This window comes from Ruditapes philippinarum, unplaced genomic scaffold, assembly GCF_026571515.1.
Source record: "Ruditapes philippinarum isolate M1 unplaced genomic scaffold, ASM2657151v2 ctg1635_1_1_1_1, whole genome shotgun sequence".
Taxonomy (NCBI): Eukaryota; Metazoa; Mollusca; class Bivalvia; order Venerida; family Veneridae; genus Ruditapes; species Ruditapes philippinarum.
In genome coordinates, this window is record NW_026862835.1 from 54,673 (window position 1) to 81,600 (window position 26,928).

Below are 26,928 nucleotides of genomic sequence, written 5' to 3' on the forward strand. Positions count from 1 at the left end.
TTTCGTTTACAATTCCGACTCATCAACAGTCTAAACTGATAAGCACCACCGAAACATTCTTAAATAATTACTCGTAAGTACAGTCTAAACTGATTCTAATTAACTTAAATATATTATTTATTACCCGCCCGATCTACCACGTAGCCTATACTTCTTCTTCTCCTTGTTTCTACATGAATACGTATAGTGAAATCAATACATATAATGTATGTTGCAATTGATTTTCTGTGTCAGTTCACAATCTGTACACACCTCTTAAACATTATATACTCTGATAATTTAAGTTTATTTAAATTTTAATAGAAAAACACAAGATGTTCGTGAAACATGTGTCTACCAAAAAAAGATATTTCGTGGTGAATGACACCATGGTAGAGACCTTGGTATTTGACCTACTGACCTTAAAACTACGAACGAGTAATTTACCAGTCATGACTTCTTTAATTTGCCACCAAATCTAAGGACTTAAGGCCAAATTGTTCTTTACTTACTGATCGGTCAAGTGTCATAATTTATCGTTCATGATCAACTTGCACCAACTGACGACCGAGGCGTTCGTTAGATTGTAATAAGACGAGCTTTTGTGGATAGTCTCAGTGACCTCAAATCACTAGAAATTATTTACAAGTAATGACCAACAGCTTCGTGAAATCCAAAGACTGCAGACCGAAACGTTCTCTATTTAATGATTAAACGATGTCCTGTCCTCAATCGGTCGGACGGACAGACCGGCTATATAAAATGAAACATCCTGGTTTTCAAAGGGACTAGGTAACAATGATCAGTAACTTCTGAATTCCGGAATAAGGGGGGAAATAACAACAATAAGTATACAATGTGACTATGAATTCAAACCGTTTAATTTCATGATGACAAGGATACAAACATATATAGAATAGAATGGTTGTTAAACAAACAATTATTTTTTTTAATTTTACATTTAGGTTCCTTAACTGGTTTAAAAATATAACTGATGTTTTTTTCATTTAACAAGGAGTTTTGATACATAAACTTGCAATTGAATTTGATGAAACTATTTTACTATAAGTTTTAGATATAATGAGTTTGATTTTGATAAAACGTTTTCATTTTCTTTTTAAAGCGAAAGCATGAACGTAAAATATATTTTAACAATACAAACAATAACATTATATTCAGAGGACAAAAGATTGCAACTTAAACAAACAATGTAAAGAAAGGGGAAATGATAAAATAAAACGTATATAAAAAACAATGAATAAAAACTTTGACAATCAGTAATAAAAACTTTGACAATCAGTAAGTAGTATCAAGTCAAAAGAATTTTTGAAAACAAAATTAATTCACAAAATGTAGCCGATTCAAAGTCTACAAATTTCCGAGTTGTTGACACTGCTGTTGGAGTAGGGATGAAGATGGGTCACTATTTAAACAGCTAAATGACAATGGCGGTTCGGACTGTTTCCTAGTGGCTGTGCAGAGTTTTCCTATTGTCTAGTTTTTTTGCGGTTATCAGATCCAATTTATCTTAACGTCTGTATATTGCACAGTGCTCGATCAGGTGCTAGCTTGACTTCGTCACCGATGCTCTATCTTATATGCTTTCATACAATGTATGAAACAATTACAGCCCAGCCAACCTTTCAATTTTCACTCCTATTGAATGCTAACTTTTTAAAAGTATTACTTATTTCCAGAACTCAGATCAAAGTACATGTTTGATATTGTGAAAAAAAAAGAGTAAAATATAGCAAATTATCAAACCATATGACTGACAAATGCACACAAAAGATAGCAGTCAAAGACGCCCAAAATGAACTTAAACAAAAAAAAAACAACAAAAACAACAGAAATAAAACAAAGCGAAAAATCAAAAACTACCAATAACAACAAATAATCAAAGTTAACAAGTGGAGTTTATGTATTTTACAACAATTTTCATGTTTACAAATGTACATTTCTTTCGTTAATTGAAATATTTATGCAAATGTTGTTGACCTTTTTTCACACGGCAATGTAAATGTTAAAACAACTTTAATTTGTTATATAGTGATTCAAACTTTAATTAATTTCATAAGTAATACAGAAAATTACCAACTATTTTCTTGCCCGACCATAAAGACATTTTTTTAAATATGTTTTGGTTTTATAGTATATAAAATGATATTCTTACTTTAGATTTGATCCAACAATATATTGTGACATTAAATTGTTTGAATTTGGACCAGACTGCCATTTCTTGATCCACCACGAAAACATTTATTTTTGGCATTTTTTTACCCAAAGTATAAAAATGGGGAATTTGAAATTGGTGCATATAATTATATAGGTTTGCTATAAGGAAGTATATTTAGCGAACATTTGGCTTTACATTTAAATATTAGATAATAGTAAGACACCGAAAGGAAACAATAAGTATCCTTTTAAAAAAGATAATCGGGGTAAAACGAGAACATCTTGCAATTGAATTTGAAAAATTGAATTGAAATTGAATAATTGAATTTTAGAATATTGTAATTAAGCAATCTAAATTCATAGAGACTTTTAAAAAGGCCTAAAGTATGTTATAAACTTACAAAACTGCTGTTCTTTAAACTAATCCTTAACATCTTGATTCAGTGAAGGTTTTGTAACTTACAATTCAGAAACAAATGTAGGTAAACAGATGTCAAGAGAAATAAGATGTGGCTCGGTTTCTGTATTGTCTATTTAACAAAATGGCGTCTATTTAAGAATCACCGTTAAAGTATTTATTGTATATTGAAAAGAGTAGTTGTACGTATGCATTGTCCAGTTAAAAGAGAATCAGGGCTGTCTATTTATAATTGCAAAATTACATTGGCGAAATACATTTTTTTTAATTCTATCGTGTTGTATTAACGTTCTTAAACAACTCTTCAAAATTGTGCATCATTTTCATGTTGGGATATCTGAAACGAAACAAATTTTAAGAATCGAAAGTTTATTTACGTTCGTATAACTTGAGAGAAAAATGAAGTTATAAGGTAAAAATTCTGCTAAACAACATGTTCACGTTTCTTTCACTAAAAAAAACAACATCATTTCATTTTTTTGAAAATAATTTTCATGAAGTTTTCTTTAGAAAGTTACTACTGAAATAAAACGTAGTATTCATAGAACTACCAAATCTTTAAACTCATATACATATATAATTAAACTAGTCAAGAATGAGAAAACATTACGAACCTTGACATTCAACTTTAAAAATTTTTAAACTCGTATGCATGTATCATTAAACTAGTCAAGAATGAGAAAACTTTACGAACCTTGACAATCAACTTTATAAATTTTCAAAGTAGCATACATATATATAATTAAACTAGCCAAGAATGAGAAACATTACGAACCTTCACATTCAACGTTATAGTCATGATTACACACAGGGGTTGGAAGACTTTCGTCAAACAGAGTGCTCGGAGGGCAAGTCTGTACCTCCCAGTAGTATTCAACGTTGGTACCAGCGGATCCCTCCTGGTGAGCACAGTGGCAGAACTGTTCACAGCCAGAGCCGTATAAAGGTTTTAAGCGCCGTACTTCATAATCATGCTGGCTGCATGGATCTGTAATTCAAATACAAGTATAAGCATTTCCAAAAAATGCTATAAAAATCCGTTCAACGGGATATTTAAAAATATAGGGTTTTCTTTTTGGTGTAATAGACTACTGAACAAAATAGCTAATGTTTCTTTTCTTTCTTAGAAAGAAATAATTCTATATATTATGTACCCCATAGGAGAGCCTACATACTGGTTTCGAGCTTCGTACATTAAGATTGTATTTAAATTCTAAACATAGGTAACCATACAAAACATGGCGGATTGCGTGCCCCGTATGCGCCCCTTTTCTTCTTTTTTGTTATGATCAAGTGCTATTAATTTCTCCATTTGATTGGCTTAGGTTAGGCGGTGTATGGGTTGAAATTGTCAAATCTTGTTAATTGTAGATGTAGCCGGCGACAATTATGATAACCCTTGTTGTAAAATAAGTTTAGATAATATCTTATATTATACAAATGTAATGTAAATTAGGAAATTATTGACTTTTCCTGCTTTCAATTTGAAACAGTCGAATATTGTAGTTATAATGGGTTTAATTAGTATAAATACAAAATACTAAATTGAGTGGTCATTCAAACTGAATGTGCTGCCGGACCTGACTATATAGTGCATTTTAAGCGTATTCGTTTTTTGGTTCTAACAAAGAAAAGGTAAACCAGTGCGTGCTAAACTGTACAACTTGAAATGCTTTCATCCCAATACGATTTAAATGAATATTTGCAGTGCAAAGAAATGAAGAAGTTGAATTAAGAAAATACATTAAAGAGCATTATGCTTTTATAAAACAAATTACTTAATACCTGTCTCTGAAGAGATATGAGGAGAAATAAATAAGACGATGTTTCCAAACAGAAACTCTGACAATACAGATAATCTTAATGATTTAACATATAACTTAATGAATATGCAGTCAAAAGTATATCTCTGCTGGTAATTATATTTTGCAAATGTAGTAGAAAGTATTCAAATGGTAAGAATTCCAGTGCTCATATTTTGCAGATACCTATATCAGGATAAAGTATGATCCATCTAAAGCATTTAACACAACAAAATTACATGAAAAATCAGACTCGGTTTTGTTAAGTTTGTACATGAGGAGTCATACAAAAATTGTAACATCCAATACGCCACTTAGTACCGACTTGAGTGCTATTCAATTTTCAACATTTAAAAATGTTGGAATCAATGATACCAAAGGACCAAAAAAACACACACACACAAAACAACAATACTGAGGTGATCACGAAGTACGAGACAATGTTTTCATACCTGTTGTATGCACGTGTAGTGAAGTTTAAATATCTGGTTAATATTGAGTTTGTTTGAACTCTCAGTTTTCATACTTACATTTTTAACATCGTATTTATATATAGTGGACACCGAGTCATTTATATTAAAGTTACCTGCGCAGTACTAAATTTTAACAGGCATTTATATTGTAGTTACCTGCGCAGAACTAAATTTTAACAGGCATACCTGCGCAGCACTAAATTTGAAAAGTCATTTATATTTGAGTTACCTTGCACAGTACTAGATATTAACAGGCGTTTATATTTTAGTTACCTGCATTCAGATCTAAAAAGTGCCTGTACTCGTATTTACTTCACCAGTGCCTACACCAACCAGATACATTCTTAAGTGATAGACGTTCAATTTTTTAATGGCACAGAAACCGTTATAAGTGCTTTAAAATATACGGTGCGTTTCCATTGCAAATACAGAAGAAACACTACTGTTGTTTTAACATACCTGCTTCAATACAACCTGATAAAAATATATACAAATTAGTTGCTGTTGCTGTTGCAGTTGTTGTTATTTTTTCCATACATGTGAGTAAAAAAAATTTCTAAACTTTTTAAATTTCTATTGTCAATTTTCAGTTTTAAATGAGTAACGGAACAGAAAACGATTCCGTTACTTTTAACGTTGTAATGTAAATCATTTCTTACAACAAGTGCAGTTGAAATAGATTTCAAACAAACATTGCTCAACATAGTAAGACTGGTATTGCAGCGAAATTGTTGAAATATAGAAAAACGAGACTTTATACGAACGTTTTAAACGATAAACTGAAAATGTTGCAGGCTTCGTTTGAAACCTTTGTCCCGGCATCGAATCAGGGATATGGTTGAACTTCAATTCACCTTTTGCCGCATTATATTATGCTAAAGTTTTATCGCATTTTTATATGTTAAGGATGACAAAAAGTCGAGTAGGATGAACAAAGGTATTACAATTTTGACGGAAGATTGAAACAGCTTACCTGGGTTGTCAATTGGTGCTGGGGTGGACGGAGGAATCGCTGTCAAGTACAGAAAAAAAATCAGGTTTTAATTCAATCAGTGGTGAAATCGTCAAATTGCTTCGCAATGATAATATCACCTTATTTCATGAGAACATATAACTTATGATAAGAAAAATATTTCACGATTTTTACCAGCGTTTGTGTAATGATTAAATAACATTATCATTTTCATTAGCTCATAAATCGAGTCCGAGAGCGCAAGCTAAGCAGTTAAAAGTTTAACGTTAATTTGAATTATATTTCACCGACATTAAACAAACATTTTAGGGGAGTAAGGTGTCTGCCTTTCAACCCAGGGTTCATGGATTCGAGCCAATATCGGGTCACGACCATGTTTCTTCATATGACACCGGTACTGGTTGGTTCCAGGAAGCGGACTCGAAAGTGATGTATATAAGATGCAAGAACTTGTTTGGCAATCGAGCATAAACCCAATCAAAATTTAAAAAGATGCATAATCAATTAAATGTTATATGAATAGATATATTGTACATGTAGAACAAACTGGATAAACAATGTTGAAAAAAAAAACGTATAAAAGTGTCTACCAATCAGATTGCATGGTCCTTTTTTAGTGTTATAAAGGCATCAACCAATCAAATATTTCCAAACATATTTATATTTCTAGATTGAACCAATTAAAACATTGGTTAATATTTTATAATAATAACTAGGAAAATAGACAGTGTATGAGTCAGTAAAAAACTAGAGACACATTGGAAATAATCGTGCTTAAATTTATGTATTTTATATTTTTTATATATTTTTCGTTTATTTTTCTTTCATATTTTCGGGGCGGATTGGCATGAATGTGTTTTGCTATACATACTCGATGGTGGTATTGTGGAAGGCCCTGTATCTGAAACAAAATGAAGTAAAAAAAATGAACATATTTTTTTAGAAAAAAAAAAGACTAAAACAAGCTAAGACCTACGACACATGTAGATTTGGATTTAAAACGGATAGAACAGAATTTGAAATGGGTGAGCCTGTGAAATGCTATTTAATTCTTGTGGTCTACTTAATAGAATGTTATTAGTAAATATCAGAAGATTATTTTTTGTATTTTCTTCTCCTTTTTCAAACGGTGTTTTGTTGTTCCGCTCCCCCTAAGGCAGAGACCACGTGTTAGCTGATTAAGAGAAATATAAAGTCAATATTTTCCTATATGTCTTTTGACACAGAATAACAAATTGACCACAAAAATAAACATATCGTATATATGTGATAAGTCAGTATGGAAAAGAACTTTGGCTTGAGATTTCAAAAAAATATGCTAACCAGAACATGTCACTTGACTTTCGTGGCCACATCCCGGCAAAGAATCGTCAAATAATGTCCCCAATGGACACATATGTTCTACCCAATAGTGGGTTACGGCGCCGGTATTCAACGTTGACGCATGCGCACACTGGCAGAAGTAACGACAATTTGTACCACCAAGAAGATTAAGTCTCCTGTCCTCAAAATCTTCTAAGGAACAATCGCCTGAAATAGTTACAATCGGAACGTCATCGGCTATTATTCATCATCATAATGATAATAATTATTATAGTCCTTATCGGAAGACGGACGGAAAGGGCTGAAAAATTGAATTGAAATAGATAGGTGGTTCAACACTGAAACCTGCCCTGGTTAGAAATGGTGCACGAATGTATATTTAAAGTTTTCCCCACCTGTAAACCAAACTTGTCTACTCAGCTAACAATGAAGGTTGGTGTAAAATTTTAAACTTATAAAAAAGCTTTATTATAAAACAAAAATGATTCTGAAATTAAGTTTGAAATATCATGAATTTTTAAAAAAAATAAAATACGTATGTTCTTGTGTGTCCGTTGTTATTTAATAAAAAAGGCGCTTCTGAAATATCTTATATATTAGTGTGCATGGAGTAAAAAACACAATGTGTTTACTTGTCTTTCAAGGAGGATGGTGTTTTGCTTATTTTGTTTCGTTGTTTGTTTGTTTTTTTTATTGTTTTCTACTTACCCAAACCAGCGTAGCAACGGTCATTTTCTGCAAAAATAAATGTATGAAATATTGTTATAATATACTAGTTTTGTATATAAAATCAACTTTCAAAGGCCGAACCGAGGTCTGGTGTATTAGATTAGAACAGATACATACACATATATTCGTACACGTTAACCCGCCAAATAATCAAAGTTTCACGAAAAAAAAATCCCAAAGGTGCCTACAAAGTCGCATCAATTATCCATTCATCCGCTACTCTGGATATGTTTCTCTTGGGAAATTCGACCTAATGTTGGGAAAGAAACCCACTGAGAAAGATATGAATAACTACCTGGAAACAATTATCCATCGGACGCATCAAAATCAGCAAAATTAAATACAAATTGTAGACTCGGTTTGATTAAGTCAGTACATTTGGGATAATGAAGAAGTGCAACACCCATCTCGACCCATAGCACCGGCTTTGGTGGTACTCAATTTTAGTTTAATGAATTTAACAACAATTACAACTTAGAAAAACATGTTTTTCTGAAGTTAATTCTTTTATCCATTTCGAACGAGGAATAAATAAAAACGTTAGACAAAGATGGAAAAACAAAAACAGCAGCACCTAACCTGGGTTCCACTCTGTCGATTTTTTATGTGCTTCGGAAAATCGACATTGATATTATGAAAACACGAACGAGTATGTAGCGTGTATGTTATAAATAAACAAAAATATCAACACCTGAATCCCAGGCTTAGCGGCACCAATAAAAATATATTGGAACATTGTGCCTTGTTGTAACAAATATAAATACCTTACAAAGATATGTCAGAAGAATATAAATAAAAATTCTTTCCTCAAAATAAGTCATAACTATGTCAATATGATTGTAAATTTAATAAATTACTAAGTAACTGCTTATGCATAATTTGTTGTGAATTATATAAAATTATTTCGTTATTGTTAAAACTGATTTGCACGCATATTTAATGGTATAAAAGATAAAAGAATAATTCGTATTTCTTAAAAGGCTTAATGCACTTTACATACATGTATTCAGCTTAAACCACAGAATTAGATGATTAAAAAAACATTTTTTTAGCTTCAAAGACTAAACTGATTACCAGGGGCACCTGTTGACTCATCACTCGGTTCTGTAGGTATCTGCGTTGGAGCTTCTGTTGGTCCTTGAGTTGGTGGAGAGATATCTGTAATTTGTCAAAAAAATATATGTAAATCATCAGAAATATTTTTTCCTTTTTGTAAGTATACGAAATATTTGTTCTCCTACTTCGTATTTTCTTTTTTATTTTCTTGCGTTTTGTGTTATAGATATACAAAATAGAAAATCACGTAACTTTGTTTTCCTGATCAATTTGCTATAAATCAATATTTTCTTATATAATGAATATTTATCTGTTGTGTTCTTCTTTTTTAAACTGCCGCTTGCAGAAAAATTCATCACATTTATTGACAAAGAATCAATTGTTAAAACAGAATACAAAAAGAAAAGCTGAACAAACAGAAAATTGGATGACAATAAAGTTCGTTTCATAACAAAGATAAAAGAGAACAACGTCCGATAAAAAGTTGGAAAAGAACAAATTTTATTAAACTACAAGGATACTGAACATTATTACTTGAACACTTATCATAGACAACAAAATAGAAATATAATGAATAGATTGGAATAATTTGAACAAAATGGCGAGGTTAACCTAGCTTTTACATATGAAAGTTGTTTCTAAGGTACCTAAATTTTTCATTTTCTTATATGCTGTGGTCTTGATGAATTAAAAAAGTCTTGTTTGTTGTTTTATGATAATGCATAATGTTTCGTTACTACGACATAATACATTTGTACTAAAATGAAATAGATAAAAAATCCTATTGACCATGTATATGTTTAAGAATAGTTTATTTTTTAATTGAAATTTATATTTTAATAATTTATGATACATACATGTGTATTATAAATGAAGATGAAACTTGCAAATGATTTGGTCTTAATCTATTTCTTTTTAAAAGAATATAAAGTAAAATATTTCATGCCATTGACGTTAAATAAAAAATTTAAGCTTTATTAAAATATACTTACCAGTACAATTAAAGCTGCTTTCATGGTTGCAGACGGAAATGCTTTCATCAAATAATGTTCCCGCGCCGCATGAATGTTCCACCCAATAATGCTTGACGGAACCGTCTAATTCTGTTGACTCATGCGCACACTGACAAAATTGTTCGCAGTTCGTTCCATGAAGAGCTGTTAGTCTTAAATTATTGTATTCTTCGAGCGTACAAGTTCCTTCAATAAAGAAACAACAATATAACAGTTTCTCCAAGTTGATGTCAATTTCTGTTTATATATTATGATGACAAAATTTACCTGCTTTTAACTTCGGTATTAGAATCCATATAAAATCAGATATACTAGGATGTATATGTTAACATTTGTTTAGGAATTGTTCAATAAAAATAAACAACATTCATAGATTACTCTTGAACTAATTACAACCACACTCTGCTTTGTTCATGTAATTTTGTTGTGATTAATGCTTCCGAGGGATCACTTTTGTTTCAAGATTTTTTTGCTGTAAATGAATGGGCTTTTTTTTAAATGTTATAAATGAAATAATTGCCTTCTCATGCTTACCGTGTTCTTCGAAGCAACGATCTTCACCTGCAAATAGTACAATTTGTAGAAACATATTCTGAGGTAACGAGAATTAACTATCATCTTACAATTTTAAAGCCGTGTTTATATTATTACCGATTTCTACATTGTTTAAATGACAAACTCAAAGCCGTTTATTTGAATCAAGCGTTCTTCGATCTCTCTTAAAGTTATGTCGACTTGAAAATGTAAAAATTCTCACAAACTAGTATCTGCGTAACATACTATTCATCTGATCAGCCTAACTGCACGCACATGCATATACGAAACGCTATCATATATAAATGTATGTAAATGGCCTAATGCATGTACACTTTTATTGTTTTATTGAATAGTATATGCATATACGAAATAATACGAAAATCTTTTTTTAGTTTTCCAGTTAAATAAGTAACATTATTACCAGGAACTTCTGTTGATTCATCACTTGGTTCTGTAGGTTCTTGTGTCGGTGCTTGTGTTGGAGGAGAAGTGTCTGCAATTACAAAAATGTTGAGGTGAACTGTAGCTGTTACACATGAAAAGTATTTCTTCTTTTCCTTATTTTTTTTCATTTTTTATATGCTGTGGACTTGATGAATTTAAAAAGTCTTTTTTGTTGTGACACAACATAATGTTTCGTTACAATTTTATTGTAAAGTCATATGTGTAGTTCATTTTTGTATTGGAATTTAGATTTTTATTATTAATGATACATATAATTAATGATGATGAAACTTGCAATCGATTTGGTCTTAATCTATTTTTTTCATTAAAGTATAAAGGAAAATAATTGATGTAATTGACATTAAATGAAAAATGTATGCCTTATAAAAGCTACATGCCTCCAGAAGAGTTAAAATAATTAAAAAAAAATAAACTTGAGAAAAATGAACAAAGATGTAAAGAAAAGTAAAAAGTTTTAAGATTCAAGTATTTTTGTTTTCATATTAGGTGCGATTAATGTCTGAATGTCTAATTTTTCTGAATTTACAACTATATTTCTACTGCATTACTAACGCGGTATATGCTATCTTGCATATTTTGACCACATTTTGGTAATTTACGTGGTTTGTAAGTGCTATTAATGATGTGTTCAATGCTTCCATTTGGTTCCTTCACAATATTACACATTCAAATACATTTTCAAAATTTTCATAAAAACAAGCATGAATCTCGAGGCGTGCTGCTTTAAAATAGACTTACCAGTACAAGTAAAACTGTCCTCATGGTTGCAGACGGAAATGCTTTCATCAAATAATGTTCCTGCGCCGCATGAATGTTCCACCCAGTAATGTGTGACGGAACCGTCTAATTCCGTTGACTCATGCGCACATTGACAAAATTGTTCACAATTCGTACCGTGCAGAGCAGTAAGTCTTACATCTTCATATTCTTCGAGGGTACAAGTTCCTTCAATATAAAGAAAAAAAGTTAACGTCTTCTACCTGCTTATTACGACCTATATGCATGTATGCCTATGTGTGTGTATGTGTATGTTCATGATTAGTTATTAGCTATGAAAGTAAAAATTGCTTGATCTTCAATTTGATTGTAGAATCCGCAAAAGAATATTGGACATAGGTATAAAAGTTATCTTTAGTTAAATGGGGGCACGTTAAATATCATATAAAATACTCGGAAATTATTTTCAAACCTTGTACTTATACAACAATCAGGCTTAATTGCACACGAAAAGGGTTCGTCTAAATTATCTAAATAACTTTATAATTGCGTTCAAAACTTACCGTGTTCTTTAAAGCAACGATCTCCACCTTCAATTAAAAAAGAACATTTTGAAAAACCACTTGGAACAATAATTTGCCACTGATCACTTCAAAGACGTCATTTTAGTATTTACCACATCTTAAGTTTTTATAACAAAAATAACTCCGTTAAGTAAATCATACATTCTTTATTCTCTTCATAGGTATACCAACTTTAAATTAGTTAATCTCATTTTTTTTAACTAGAATAAGAGCATATAAGTCTGATAAGCCTACCTCCACGTGGTAATTGACATTTGAGTTTACTATATAACGATATCATATTTGGATATGTAACTGGCCAAAAACAATTATTTTGCATGTATGCTAATTTAGAAGATATGAAATACTATTTTTAGTTTTCCAGTTAAAAGAAATACCATTACCAGGAGCACTTGTTGATTCATCACTTGGTTCTGTTGGTTCTTGGGTTGGTGCTTGTGTTGGTGCTTCTGTTGGTGGGGGAGTGTCTGCAATTATCAGTATTTTAAGTTAAACCGTATATAACTGTTACATTTGAATGTATTATAAGTCCTTTTGAGTTTTCATTTTTCTAGAATTTGTGGCCTCTATTTCTAAAGTCTAATTGAATATTCTCATGAAATTGCAAACTCTGTTTCTAGTACATGTACATTTAAAATTTGCAACTGGAATATTGTGTACATTGTGAATTTATATTATAATTTCTTACAATAAAAAAAATGTTTTTAATTCTTTTTAATTTTGTTATTTGTTTTTGTTTTGATTTCTTCATAGAACACAATGCCATATTGTAATTAGTTGGAGGTCTGCCGCCTAGAGGCCACTACAAAAAAATTCAACAAAAGAAAATGATTAAAATTAACGAGTAAAATTTTTATTTAATTCATGACGAAAAGAAAGTGGGTAAATGGGCTGACGATAAGCGCAAATGAGGAGATATGACCGCTAACGTGATTATTGGCAATCATGAAAAAGAACGAAATTATGTTTCAATAAAATTAAATCAATGAAAAACAATCGTCACTTTACACCTTCATTTTTTTCTAATTTAACACTGGTGAGGGTACGGCTCTTTCAATGTTTATGTCATGCACAACATTAGAACATTCATTTTTGCGACTTGCCATACCCAAAATTTGTCAAAGTACATCGATTCTAAAAGAACACAATGTGCCAAAAGCTTCCATAAACTTATTTGTCTTGAAAACTGGTAACTGAATAAAATCATGTTTAGAATTATGACAATATCTTCGAAACATGTAAACAGGCGTTACATATTAAATTGAACATGATGATTTTCATAAGCTAATCTTATATATCCTCTTACCATTGCATTCAACGTCGTAATCGTGATTGCAGACGGAAATGCGTTCATCAAACAATGTTCCTGGGCCGCATGATTGTTCCACCCAGTAATGCGTGACGGAACCGTCTAATTCCGTTGACGCATGTGAACACTGACAAAACTGTTCACAATTCGTTCCATGAAGAGCTGTCAGTCTTAAATTATTGTATTCTTCGAGGGTACAAGTTCCTTCAATATAAATCCATATGAAGATCAAATTTTCAATAGAACATCCATAAAAAAGTAAAATATTATAGGACTTGAGAATATTTTGGCAAAAGAATTTAAATGAATAAATAAAATATTTGTTACTATTCCTTTGGAGCTTTATTAAATAAGTTGCATATATTAGGAAGTCACCACACGGTGGTGAAACTGTAAACTGACATTCATAATTTAATCAAGCACAGGATTTATTTAATTCTTTTATGACATAAAACCTATCATTCTTAATTATGCTTTTTTTATTAGATTGTCTAAATTTAGAAATAATAATTGTGTTCAATGCTCACCGTGCTCACGGAAGCAACGATCTCCACCTGCAAAATAAATAACATGTCAATACATTACCCTAGAACACTAACCAATCGTATTTTAGTCCACTTTTAAGGTTAAATTTTTTTTTCAATAAATTTTGTTATTGTTTATTCTAAAGTGAAACCAACAATTAAATATAGCTTCAGATTTCAGGTAAACATGTATGTCATTGTTTTATCTCCTTTATTAATGAAAATAAAACCTCTTAAGATAAATTGATTATTTTGTCACTTTGATATCACAAGCCGAAAACCATTGTCAGGAATCATAAAAGATAGAGATTGGTTGGCACATGGGAAATTGATGAAATGATCAATACCAAATGAATTAAAACGCTAAAGAAAGTTTATAACGACCACTCATCGATGAGTTAATGCTGGACAATTTATTTTAAAAATCGACCCAAACGCTTCCTGCACTCAACATCCCACGAAGCATACCGCTTCCACATTCCCCTTTATTTTTTGAAAAAAAAGTTGGCCAATCTTCAGAGGTTCCGGTTTCTTGGTGTATTTATACAAAAGTAAAAATACCAGTTGATGTACATACATTATACATGTCAGGTTATGAATTAAATACATGCGCCAAATTTAAACACAGATACCGGTATCTGTATATTTTATTTTATTTTTATTGTTATTGACAATGTTATAATGAGATGCAACAAGAATAATGTACGACCTCTACCTGCAGTTGGTGTCATAACAGTTGTGGACTCTGTTATTTCGTCATCAGGATCATCCTTCAACAACTCTACAATGTAAAATATCATAATTATATATATAATCAATGTACAACTGTTGAAATGTTCAGCCTTGGAATCTTATTTATAGATATCGTGTTTGTTTAAATGGTTTGTTTACTTGTTTTTTCATTAGGTGGATCCGTTCTCGCCAGTGTAGAATAGTATTACGTTACAATATTTCAGTTACATACATTTGTGCCGACTAGAATCTATATCTAGCGAACCCGTTTTTCCTTTTGCTGTATGCTTAATACACTACTCGGTGGACTAATTTTCTTGTATTTTTCACAGAACGATCGCAAGCTTTCGGTCCTTACCGACAAACTTCGGAAACAAGATAATTGGTGATCAACGTGATGTTATATATATCAGATACATTAGCAGCATGTATAATACCAAATTATTGTTCTATTTGTTGTTGTCAAAGCCAAAATTTTTCAAATATTTAAAACTATTTTTTAGGTGAGAGGGCAAAGTCATACATGCACGAAAAACGCAATGATTGTGAATAGACGCTCACTTACGGATGGATCAAACAACTTGACATACATGTGTCGAGGAATAAGCGCAAATGCCAGAAAAGGTTCTTTTTTTTTCTTCTAACATATTTTAATAGTTACCATGCCTTTATATCTGTGCCTTTCCTGCTTCGGGCTCTTGTTTTACTATAGAATTCATTGTAATCATGCAGACGTTTATTAATCTTTATTACTTATATGTGAGTGGATATACGCTGAATTCTCATTAACTTTTGATTTTTGTCTCAGATTAGAATCCTGAAGTTAGACTTACCACATGCATTATCAGTGAGATCAGGTAAACGTTTTGTTAGTTCTTCGGTGTTATCAACTTTGACTACATAGTCCTGGTGAGACGCGATGCTCATTAATTCGGTATCATTAACATTACCAATACCGACAGCAAAAACCTAAAAAGTAGTGGAAAATTGGCAAAAGAGAATTGATAAATATCAAACAAAACATTGCATAGAGGATGATCAACATTCACTTCGTACGCACAGAATATTCATATAAATAATATAAATGTAGATCGAAGCAAACAGACCGCGCTCAGTTCTCAGCTTTTTAATATATCAAGTGCTTAATTTGACTTTAAATGAGAACGTTGTTATAATTGATAGGTTCTGCTGACAGCAAAAAGAATCATTATCTAGAATAGTGAGTCAATTTTAAGAAGATAGGCTTCGTGAAGAAGTGAACTAGTTGTTTGAACGGATAATTAGTAACGCGGCAGAGGACCAGTAAATTTGCATTGTTATGCTATAAACATCGAAAAACCCACTATATAATTGTGATGAAAAAACTTAAAGCATGGAAAATTTACATAAATATAACAGTGAACACATTCCGTATATGTTACTTGTTATGCCACCGTCACACAGGACTTGCCACCTTACTGCTTTCCAAGGGTGAACTAGAACGCAGAAGAAACGTCATTGGCCCCGTAAGGGCCGAGTTGAGAACGTAAAGACCACAATTGCAGCTTAGGACGCAGATTCATGGCGACTATTTTGAACATGCACAAAAGAAACGCTGAGGATCGATCTAGAATAAACTAGGGACGCAATAGTTGCAGTTAGAACACCATAAACACCCCAAGCACGTATTAACAACGTACTCTACATGCCGCATATAGTCGCTGTATAAACGCAGAAAAATTGTTTAACATGTAACTGGCTACTCTGTTATAACATTAGCGTTTTCAGTGCGTCTAGGTAGTTCTTAATATATCTATGACGTTTCCATGATGTCCTCAGGTCGTTGTGCACACCCATTGAACGCACTGAAGACTCCGTAGGGTCGCATATAAACGCCGTAAGATTGTCTAAGGAACGCCCTATAAATGTGTAAACGCATTACAAATGCCATCTCTCGAGGCGTGCACGTCGCGGAGAAGGCACACGGCATGTCAAGGTCAAGCCACCTCAGGTACAAGAGACAACTGGTTGACATTTCGTGACTTACATGAGAGGGTGGACTTAACAAGAGCCGTTTTTGTTTGTTGCCGTCACGGAACATGATGCCTTGGCAGTATTGTCGTACCTCCACCCACCACCAAAGAACGAAGAATAGGACAAGGAAGTTTGGCATGAAAAGACGTCCCCGATGCGACTTCTGGAGTCCGGCATGGACGATGATAAAACTCGGACATTCCGGCGCTGAGTATAACTAACACTATAAACACACACACACACAAATGCCATACATTTACTGGAAACGCACATAGCATGACATGACGCAGGTGTGACGGCTAACGGAAATTTGTACACAAAAAAAAAAATACGCCAGGGTCCTGAGCACGACTTCGTCGTTTTACAGGAAAGTACTTGAATGTTTAGATTGCCGTAAGAACGAACTGTCGGTGTAACGGGAGCGTCAGAAAACACGTTTAGTACTGGTAAATATTAAGAAGTAGATGAACAGATAGACAGGTAGGTGACGATATTAAGTAAATAGCAAAAATCTAAATGTTTTTTCCTTGTCATAGATAATTAAATTATTTTAAATACATGTATGTATTTTTGCAATTAAGGGAGTTTATCTTATATGTAAGTGAATGCTATCATGCTTACCCTTTTGTTTATTTCTAAAGATCTGAACTTTTTTTTATCTAAATCATTAATTTTAAAGTTTAGATATTTCAGGATTTTCAAATTAGTACCACTTCTTACCTTGTCAACATTTTGCTTTAAAGCGAACGCTGAGTGAGCAGTTTGTGATGGAATTGGAGAATTGCCGTTAGTTACAACTATAACTGTGTATGGAACGACGTCACTGCCAAAATCACTGAACAATAGGTTCGAATTGATGTAGTCCAATGATGTCGAAATATTTGGTGAGTTTCCATTACTCCATCTGCAAAAATGATTTAATTTTCGTCGGTTTGTGTTTGTCTGAAACACATTTACTTTAAATTACAAATACAAATGTATAGGCCTACCCATTAGTGACCATTAATAATTAAAGTAATTCGCCATGTTTTTCAACAAAAAATGATTCTAAAAATGTCTCTTATCAGTTTAATCTGCACTTTATGTTTTGCTAGATAAAATTATGCCTACTGTAGGTCACCAATTGCAGTTTGAAGTTCCGCTTTGTCAGCGTAGTCCGTAAACAAGATTACGTCATCAACTTGGTTTGAATACGTCACAACTGCAAATCGCGTGGTATCGACGCCCTGCTTCACGTTAAATGCGCCAACAAAGTCGTTTAGTGATTCAAGTTGTAAAGCAAAATTGTCCTCACTGACAGCAGAGGATGCGTCCATCGCAAACACAATATTTCCAACATAATCATCGCATTCTGCAAAAAGAACAAAAACATGAAATATCTAAAAACAGAACAGAACAACACTTAATTAACTCTAGTTACATGTAACAACATGCGAGTATACTATGCATAGTATATCAATATATAATGAGTGACATGGCCACTGAGCAGAACTTTCAATATTTTCATTACTTAAATATCATATTATTAAAAGGAGTGGGATTCGGGGGTTGATGTCCATATATGTTGGCGATTATTTAACACTGCAGTAAAGATTCAAATATGATACAATTCGTTTACTTGCAACCTAATCGTCGAATACCCACGGCCGAACCATAAATATTCATACATGTTATGTTACATGTTAATCAGCCGTGGGTATCCGACGATGTAGCAGCCTTTATATTGTATGAAGCGAAATGTATAAAACATGAAGCTAAATGACAATTTTTTCCTGGTCACATCGACATTTATTTTATCATAAGTTTCAACATCTCGACAGTTTCTGAAGTTTTACAAGTGGCTAAAAAGTTTCAAACTACGTATAAATTTCGTTATTTTAAAACAAATTTCTTTTTATCAATTGCTTTAGAACTCATAAAAGCCTTAATTTATGTAACATCTTCTCGTCAACATTTAAATGTAAAAACGTTTACGATAAACAAGTTTTAGATATATTTTAATATTCAATTTATTTATTTATTTATTTATTTATTTATTTATCTAATTTTATTTTGAATCAAATTTTACTTACCAGGTTTGGCAATATCTAAAAGAAAAAGAGAAGAAGAAAAATTAACACTAGATATCTAAAATCTGGAAAACACAATTAGGATTTGCATCTCTGTGCAACAGAGAGCCAATCTCTTCAGTGTTTCAAAAATAAAATCGATAAATAAAAAATAAGACTGATAACCTAATCGTAATAACTATATCCTAATGTTCTATCATGCCTCTGAAATGATTTTACTCTTATTTCTCAATTTAAGCTTTTAACTTTAGTGTACTTTTTTCATAGCATCCAAAAAATTTCTAATTTTCAAAATACCGGAGCTATCTTTCTCATTTGTTGATTGTTGGTAATAAGTATAAAAATGTATTTGTAATTGAGGCATAATGTGCCGTTTAAAATATATCCGCAAGTGCATGGGTGAAAGTTGGAAATTAAAAAATCAAAATGCTGAAAATCCTGAATTTAGCAGTTTTTCTATAGTTTTACATAGGAAATAGAAGGCTTTCAGGAGACTGAAAATCCTGAACTTCAGGAATAATCCTGAAAACTTCACCCATGCAAGTGTTCTTTAATAGTAAAGAAACGTGGTACATGTACATTACATTAGAAAATGTTTAGAACCGAAATAAAAGTTCATTGCGTGTAAACATTCAATTATTATTACACTTTATAGAAATTTTTTTATGAAAACACAACATGAAAGACAATTTGACAATCTGGAAACATGCGGATATATTAAATGAAAGTGGCTTTTTAACAAAGCATGCTCACAGACTACCAAATATATTCTTCGCCGGATATTATATTTTAGCACATGCGCAAAGATACGGAAGCGTCCTGGTGCCAATTCATAATGTTCTATAAAAAAAATAAACTCCTACGTAGGAGATAAAAAAGCCTAATTAGGAGTAAGTCCTACGTAGGACTTTATAACTCCTACGTAGGACTTTATAACTCCTACGTAGGAGATAAAAAAGCCTAATTAGGAGTTTATAACTCCTACGTAGGACTTTTAAACTCCTACGTAGGACTTTATAACTCCTACGTAGGAGATAAAAAAGCCTAATTAGGACTTTATAACTCCTACGTAGGACTTTGTAACTCCTACGTAGGACTTTTAAACTCCTACGTAGGACTTTATAACTCCTACGTAGGACTTTGTAAGTCCTACGTAGGACTTTATAACTCCTACGTAGGACTTTGTAAGTCCTACGTAGGACTTTGTAACTCCTACGTAGGACTTTATAACTCCTACGTAGGAGATAAAAAAGCCTAATTAGGAGTTTATAACTCCTACGTAGGACTTTTAAACTCCTACGTAGGACTTTATAACTCCTACGTAGGAGATAAAAAAGCCTAATTAGGACTTTATAACTCCTACGTAGGACTTTGTAACTCCTACGTAGGACTTTTAAACTCCTACGTAGGACTTTATAACTCCTACGTAGAATACATATCAAAGAACTGAAAGCACAGAGTTCGACGGACATGTATGCTAGAGTATAACTTAAGATAGCATATTATGTAGGAAAATAAATTATATGAGCCGCGCCATGACAAAACCAACATAGTGCATTTGCGACCAGCATGGATCCAGACCAGCCTGCGCATCCGCGCAGTCTGATCATGATCCATGCTGTTCGCTTACAAACCCTAGTACAAGTAGAGAAACTGATAGCGAATAGCATGGATCCTGATCAGACTGTGCGGATGCGCAGGCTGGTCTGGATCCATGCTGGTCGCAAACCCACTATGTTGGTTTTGTCATGGCGCGGCTCATATGTGTCAAGTTGTAATTGTGGCAAGCCACTTTAGTAAATACCTTTAGTCTGTAGCCAGAGATGATTTTGTCATTCTCTGCATTTATTAAACGATGATTCTGTATTATGTACGTTTAGTTATATTTATTATACACATGTACACAAAATGTATTGGTTAAACTTTGTTCAAAGTAGGATATACAATGTAATTCATTATTAAACATATGCATGCATAATGCTCCACAAACCGATATCTTCTTAAACTTTACGGAGCAGAACAAAACACTTCACTACCCCCCCCCCCCCCTCCCCCTGTCCCCTATAAGGATTTAATCATTTGAAACGGCCGAAAATGGATAAATTGCTCGTTTTGTTCAGCTAGTTCCTATTGAAAATCGTAATCATTAAAGCCTTTTAAAATTTTGATATGTATGCTTGATGTCGACTTTGTAAGTCCTACGTAGGAGTTATAAAGTCCTACGTAGGAGTTTAAAAGTCCTACGTAGGAGTTACAAATTCCTAATTAGGCTTTTTTATCTCCTACGTAGGAGTTTATTTTTTTATAGAACATAATGAATTGGCACCAGGACGCTTCCGTACAAAGACGTTATGAATGGCGTTCTTTCACACCGGAAGTTTACATATTAACAAATATGCACTTACTGTAGCACTGACTCTTTTTCTTCATTCCGATTCTGTTACTATTCCAGTTTGAATTAGTTGGACACTTCCGGCACAGTTTGTTTTTCCAGTTACTCTTGTAATAACCAGCTCGGCATTTTGTGCATGTTTTACCGCACTTAGATTCCTCATATCCGGGCGGGCACTTTGCTGCACGGTAAAAAGTGTGACAATTTATCTACATGTATATTGCATAACTAAATTTGATTACATTGATATTTTGTATTATTATTAATAATAACCGTAGATGTTTTTATATTTACCAGACGTTGATTATTTTACTGTAATGCGATTTTTGCAGATTTACCGAGCATTCTTAACGTCACTGTAATGCGATTTTAGATTTACAGGGCATTGTTAACGTTACCATTGCCATCTTTTTCTAGAATTAACGGAAATTGTTAATGTCTTCATATTCGAATTATTGAACTTTACAGGATAGTGTAATATCGTCGTAATGCGATTTTGTGATGTTACGACACAAAATCCCCCAACAGTTACAAAGATATATATATATTTTATGTCAATACTCACGAACACATTCCTTCCAGCTCTCTGCCCCTTTCCTCAGCGTGGTACAGCCATTCGGGCAGTTCTCACACAAGTCCGAGCCTTCGTTTGATTTGTAGGTACCATAATCACACGGTAGACACTCTAGCACCGGTAAACAACGGTGTCCTTTCGGGCACTTGACTTATAGGGAGAAAATATATGATAAATTCCAACAATACTTTTAAAATGAATATATTGCAAATATTTCCTTAATTCGTCTTCTATTTATCAATCGACGAGGTATGCCAATGTGTCAAAGAAAAAATATCTACCGACTTGTAGCGCTACCTGTCAATCACGATTACACTCATTTCCGGATTATTTAAACGAAAACAATTTTTGATATATAAAAATGTTAATAATAAATTTAATTGCTTTTTTATTTGTCTTAATACTTACAGCCCAGAAATTTGAATATGGCATTTGTCCCATCGTCTACATCGCTTGAAACTGTTTTCTGCATAAAAGAAACCTTTTATCATTCAGTGTGCATCTTTAATACCATAGGTAATATGTAGTACTTAAGTTACTTGAATATGAAAGGCATTGTATAATTCTGATTATATTATTTTTCGCATTTCTAGTAATACTTATTAAATCTTTCAATGGGACAAGTATAATCTTAGAGTGGGCATGATTTATTTAATAAAATAGACTAAATTTTACTTTTTGGAATACATTTTGACAAATGTCTCAACTATTTTACCAATTTGATAAAGAATATTTTTTTAAATATATTTTGACAATTGCTCTAATTCATTTCGACAATATAGCAGGAAGTACACTGTAAAATATCCCACTAGAGTGATTTTCAATGAGCTTTTACATGGAATAAGCACTTTGTTGGCAGTAATTCAAATGCCAACTAAACAAAGACACGTCGCCATATTATGCTCAAACATGTACAAGTAAGTAACAAATATCGTATTCAAAACAATAAAACTTTTCAGTACAAAAATTCTTTTTTATATACTATGCTATGCTATGCTATTGCAATGCTATGCTATGTTATGGGGAAGGTCTATGCAGGGTATGTGTGACAAAGCAGGGTATGCTATGCTATGTTATCTTCTCTGCCATGCCATGCCATGGGAGAAGGGCTGTGCAAATTTTGTGACAGCTCAGTGTTGGTCATGGCAGGACAGGACAGGCAAGTCAATATAGGGTAGAGTAAAAGTGATATAGTAACGCAATATGACAATTATTGTCATGAATTATCATGTACGAGTATACATGTAAACTAAATTTACAAATTGCCCAATCAAAAAAAAATGTTATAGTCCTTTGATCGTGTGAATCAGCTAAAATATTTATGTAACACTTCTAAAATGTTAATTAAACTTAATTATAAATATTGAATCTTAACCAATGATTCCATTCATTTCATGTTTCTCGGGGTTCTTTAAAATTATTCAAAATATGTTGTTGATTTAAATCATATACAAACTAATAATGCTAAATACGTAAGATGTTATTATACATTGTTGAGTACAATAATGAATTCTATCGGACAAGTACACAGCTGTCAGAACTATATTGGACGAGTGTGATACAGATACTGTGCCTCTGCTCTTGCATGTACAGAAGTTATCAGTACATTACGAAAGTTAACGCAACTAATACTGGTAAAATGCTTGACAGTCCGTCGAAGAACGATCCGGTGACTAAAATGAGCTCAGGTAAATTCAATGTGGCTTACTGCTGTGATCCGGAGTGAAAACTACCAACACCATGAAGATAAACAAGAAGATAACGCAAAAATACCCAACACCATAAAGAAATGTACAAGAAGATAACACAACACTTACGTCGATTGCTGCAGTATATACAGAATCCTCTCCCAGATCTCCATGTACAACGGCGAACGCCAGCAATACAACGCAACACGTCTTCAACATAGCCTCTGTATTAAAACAAATATATTTCTTATGACTTTATTGACAAAAGCCAATGGACCAGGCCCAAAACTTTCGTTAGCTATACAGATTAACATAACTGTAGTTAATTTTAATATTTTCGTTATTCTTCTATTTCGACACTTTCGATAATTTGTCAAAATTTATATATAAAAAATATATTTCTGTATTATTTTGTGAAACATATGCCTTTTTAAGATAGTGTGGGAAATAACTATATGTATTAGAATATAACAAGATGCGAATGTCAAGTTAGTAATCTTACAGTATCAATAACTGAGATTTGAAAAAAAACACAAGCATGAGATTTTAAAAAAGAAAATCCATCAATGAATATTAAATACAATATATGTCCTTTGTAGTAAACCAAAATTATATAATAATATATTCGGGTTTTTTTTAAATATGATTTTGTTATCTTAATTCTTATGACAATTTAAGTACAAATATAAATTAATTTCGAACATTTACGCCGGAAACCAATCTTTAGCTATTATAAATATAGGATTTCAGAAAAGAATTACAAATTCATCCAGGAAAAAAATAAGTAATCAATGCAAGTCAAAAATAAAACAATGAAATAAGTCAAAAAATAATGAAATAATTACTTACACTTTTCTATGATTCCAACTTCTGTTAACAATGCTAAAAAATGTTTAATTATTTTTTCACTTCCGCCCACGAGAAAACCTCGATATGGTTATGAAACAGTTTTTATATCTTTTTAAATTGACGTCATTAAAATTTGATACCAAAAGTATTGTTAACACTTTAATATATTTCTTTATACCATTGACAAAAAACAAAGAGCAATTTAAACACCAATGAATGGAACTAGATAGGCGTTTCACTGATTTTGTATTGAATCAAAATGAATTGAAACTTGAAACAAAGAAATGTGTCATTTAAGTCTATGAACAATTAGAATATTCTATAAATAAACACAACAGCCTATCTTTTGACGAGGGATTTAAATAATGTGTGAAGTATTTAATAAGAAAGTAAATCCTATATTTCACAACAAGTTATTTCCTTAAAGGAAATTGTTTTCAGTATCGAACGGTAGCATTGACTTATCAGCCCTTAAGTAGCCTGCAGCTTGGAATGTAAATGCTAACCGGGTATATATTAGATTTTCTGCAGTTTTTGAAAATTTTAAAGAACCTAAATGCAAAAATGCAGTAAAATTTATATTCATTGCTTATATTCACCTTTGCATAAGTTATTAATCGAAAAAAATAGTTAGTAAACCTTTTGGGTAAGATCAAAATGATTATTTAATTGTTAAATATTGATAAAATTTATTCCTTCACTATCGCCGATTACTTTACACAGAAAGCGCATGCGCGAAATGCTTCTTCCGTTTCTAAGGATATATCGTAATTTAAAAAAGTATATTCAAGGACAAATAAGTCCCAATCCATTCATGTCAAGACCTGTTTATGAAATCTCAAAACTTTACAGGTCTATTCAATATGAAATCTCAAAACTTTACAGGGCTATTTAACTACCAATGTATTGTCTTAATATTATTTCAAATGAATATATTCCCTGATTCAAACCTTCAATCATCGGACTAAGTTTCATAATGTTTATTTATCAATTAATCTCCTACCTTTTTTTAAAGAAACAAGAGCTGTCAGTACCTAATTGCTGAATATTGTGTTTTCTATTATTGTACCTGTAATCTCTATAAATGAACCTTCAAAATATAAGTGTAACCTTGACCTTTGATAAAGAGACGTGGTTCCTGGACGCGACTAAATATTGTTATGAGATAGACATTTGTAAATTATTTCAAAATCCCTCAATGCATGACAAAGATACAGTCTGGACATGATTGTTGTGTAAGTGGGGACACACGGACAGAGGGACATGAGCCTTAGCCGCGACACATTGTCTTGATGTGGTAGACATTTGTGCTAAGTTATTTTAAAATCCTTCCATGCATGACAAAGTTACGGTCCAGACATGAATGTGTATTTTCAAACTCTTCTCGGGAGAATGAGTACCTTCAAACTATAAGTGTGACCTTGACCTTGAAAGTAGGGACATGGATCTTTGTCGCGACATGTCGTCTTGATGTGGTAGACATTTATGCCTAGTTATTTTAAAATCCTTCGATGTTTGACAAAGTTAAAGCCCGGACACGAATGCATGTGTGTACCTATAAACTCTAATTGTGATAAAGTGAACTTCAAAATGGTAGTGTGACCTTGACCTTTGAGGTAGGGACGTGATTATTGGACGCAACACATCGTCTTGATGTTGAAGACATCTATGCCAAGTAATCTTAAAACCCTTCCATGCATGACAAAGTTACAGCCTGGACACTATTGTGTGCACCTATTAATTCTAATGGTGTTAATGTGAAACTCCAAAATGTTAGTGTGACCATGACCTTTAAGGTAGAGACATAATTTTTGGACGCGACACATCGTCTTGATGTGGTAGACTTTTATGCCTAGTTATTTTAAAAATCATTCGATGCATGACAAAAGTACAGTCCGGACACGAATGTGTGTACCTATTTACTCTAACTGCGATAATGCGAAACTCTAAACTGATAGTGTGACCTTGGCCTTTGAGGTAGGGACGTGGTTCTTGGACGCGACACATCGTCTTGATGTGGTAGACATTTGTGCCAAGTTATTTCAAAATCCCTCAATTTATGACACAGTTACAATCCGCACAAAATGAAGTGGGGACGCACAGACGATGCGATTGTATTATGCCTCCCTTGGGGGGGGGGGGGGGTATAAAAAAACTAGAGACCGAATTTGTCAGTCACAATGTTCTTTAAGATAGAAGTTTACGAGTAAATGCAGATAATTTTCAAACATGGAGGCAAGAAACACAACAATAAATTATAATTATGTAGTTAAACTATATAAATAGTTATAATTATCAATGTTTCACGTACCATGACCCATGCCAGTTTAAGTAGGGTAGGTAAGTGAATTATATTACTTTTATTTTTTAATATATATGAATTATTTATATCTGAATAGTAGCATTTCTTACTAGAGCTGCAGGAAAGAAAGAGTGCTCGACTATTCTCAGTGCTTGATGGTTAAACTTGATCAAATATAATGTAGAATTTTCTAAATTCAAAAAGGGTTATCATTCTGCCAAAATACTTGTTT

The 26,928-nt window shown here is 32.4% G+C and overlaps 1 protein-coding gene across 1 annotated transcript; it reads right to left on the reverse strand.

Moving 5' to 3' along the window:
* Positions 1 to 834: 834 nt before the first annotated feature.
* LOC132720338 (uncharacterized) lies at positions 835 to 24,534 on the reverse strand. Its single transcript, XM_060704465.1, has 26 exons — positions 24,395 to 24,534; positions 23,675 to 23,769; positions 22,266 to 22,323; positions 21,849 to 22,007; positions 21,297 to 21,464; positions 18,895 to 18,909; positions 17,933 to 18,173; positions 17,543 to 17,726; positions 15,643 to 15,778; positions 14,793 to 14,858; positions 14,081 to 14,107; positions 13,551 to 13,757; positions 12,628 to 12,711; positions 12,224 to 12,250; positions 11,682 to 11,888; positions 10,900 to 10,971; positions 10,476 to 10,502; positions 9,921 to 10,127; positions 8,947 to 9,030; positions 7,852 to 7,878; positions 7,144 to 7,350; positions 6,692 to 6,721; positions 5,821 to 5,859; positions 5,307 to 5,321; positions 3,348 to 3,560; positions 835 to 2,909 (listed from the first exon to the last, which is right to left on the reverse strand). Exons 2-26 carry the CDS (start codon positions 23,762 to 23,764, stop codon positions 2,896 to 2,898), a joined length of 2,604 nt encoding a protein of 867 aa, XP_060560448.1. The 5' UTR covers positions 23,765 to 23,769; positions 24,395 to 24,534; the 3' UTR covers positions 835 to 2,895.
* Between the last annotated feature and the right edge of the window lie 2,394 nt (positions 24,535 to 26,928).

Excerpts from the sequence above, each read along its gene's own strand:
- LOC132720338 (XM_060704465.1), bottom strand. The coding sequence starts at position 23,764 with ATGTTGAAGACGTGTTGCGTTGTATTGCTGGCGTTCGCCGTTGTACAT. Across the intron at positions 13,758-14,080 it reads TCGTTGCTTCCGTGAGCACG|GAACTTGTACCCTCGAAGAA; the intron begins GTGAGCATTGAA and ends TTTATATTGAAG. Across the intron at positions 6,722-7,143 it reads AAGTCAAGTGACATGTTCTG|ATACAGGGCCTTCCACAATA; the intron begins GTTAGCATATTT and ends ATTTTGTTTCAG.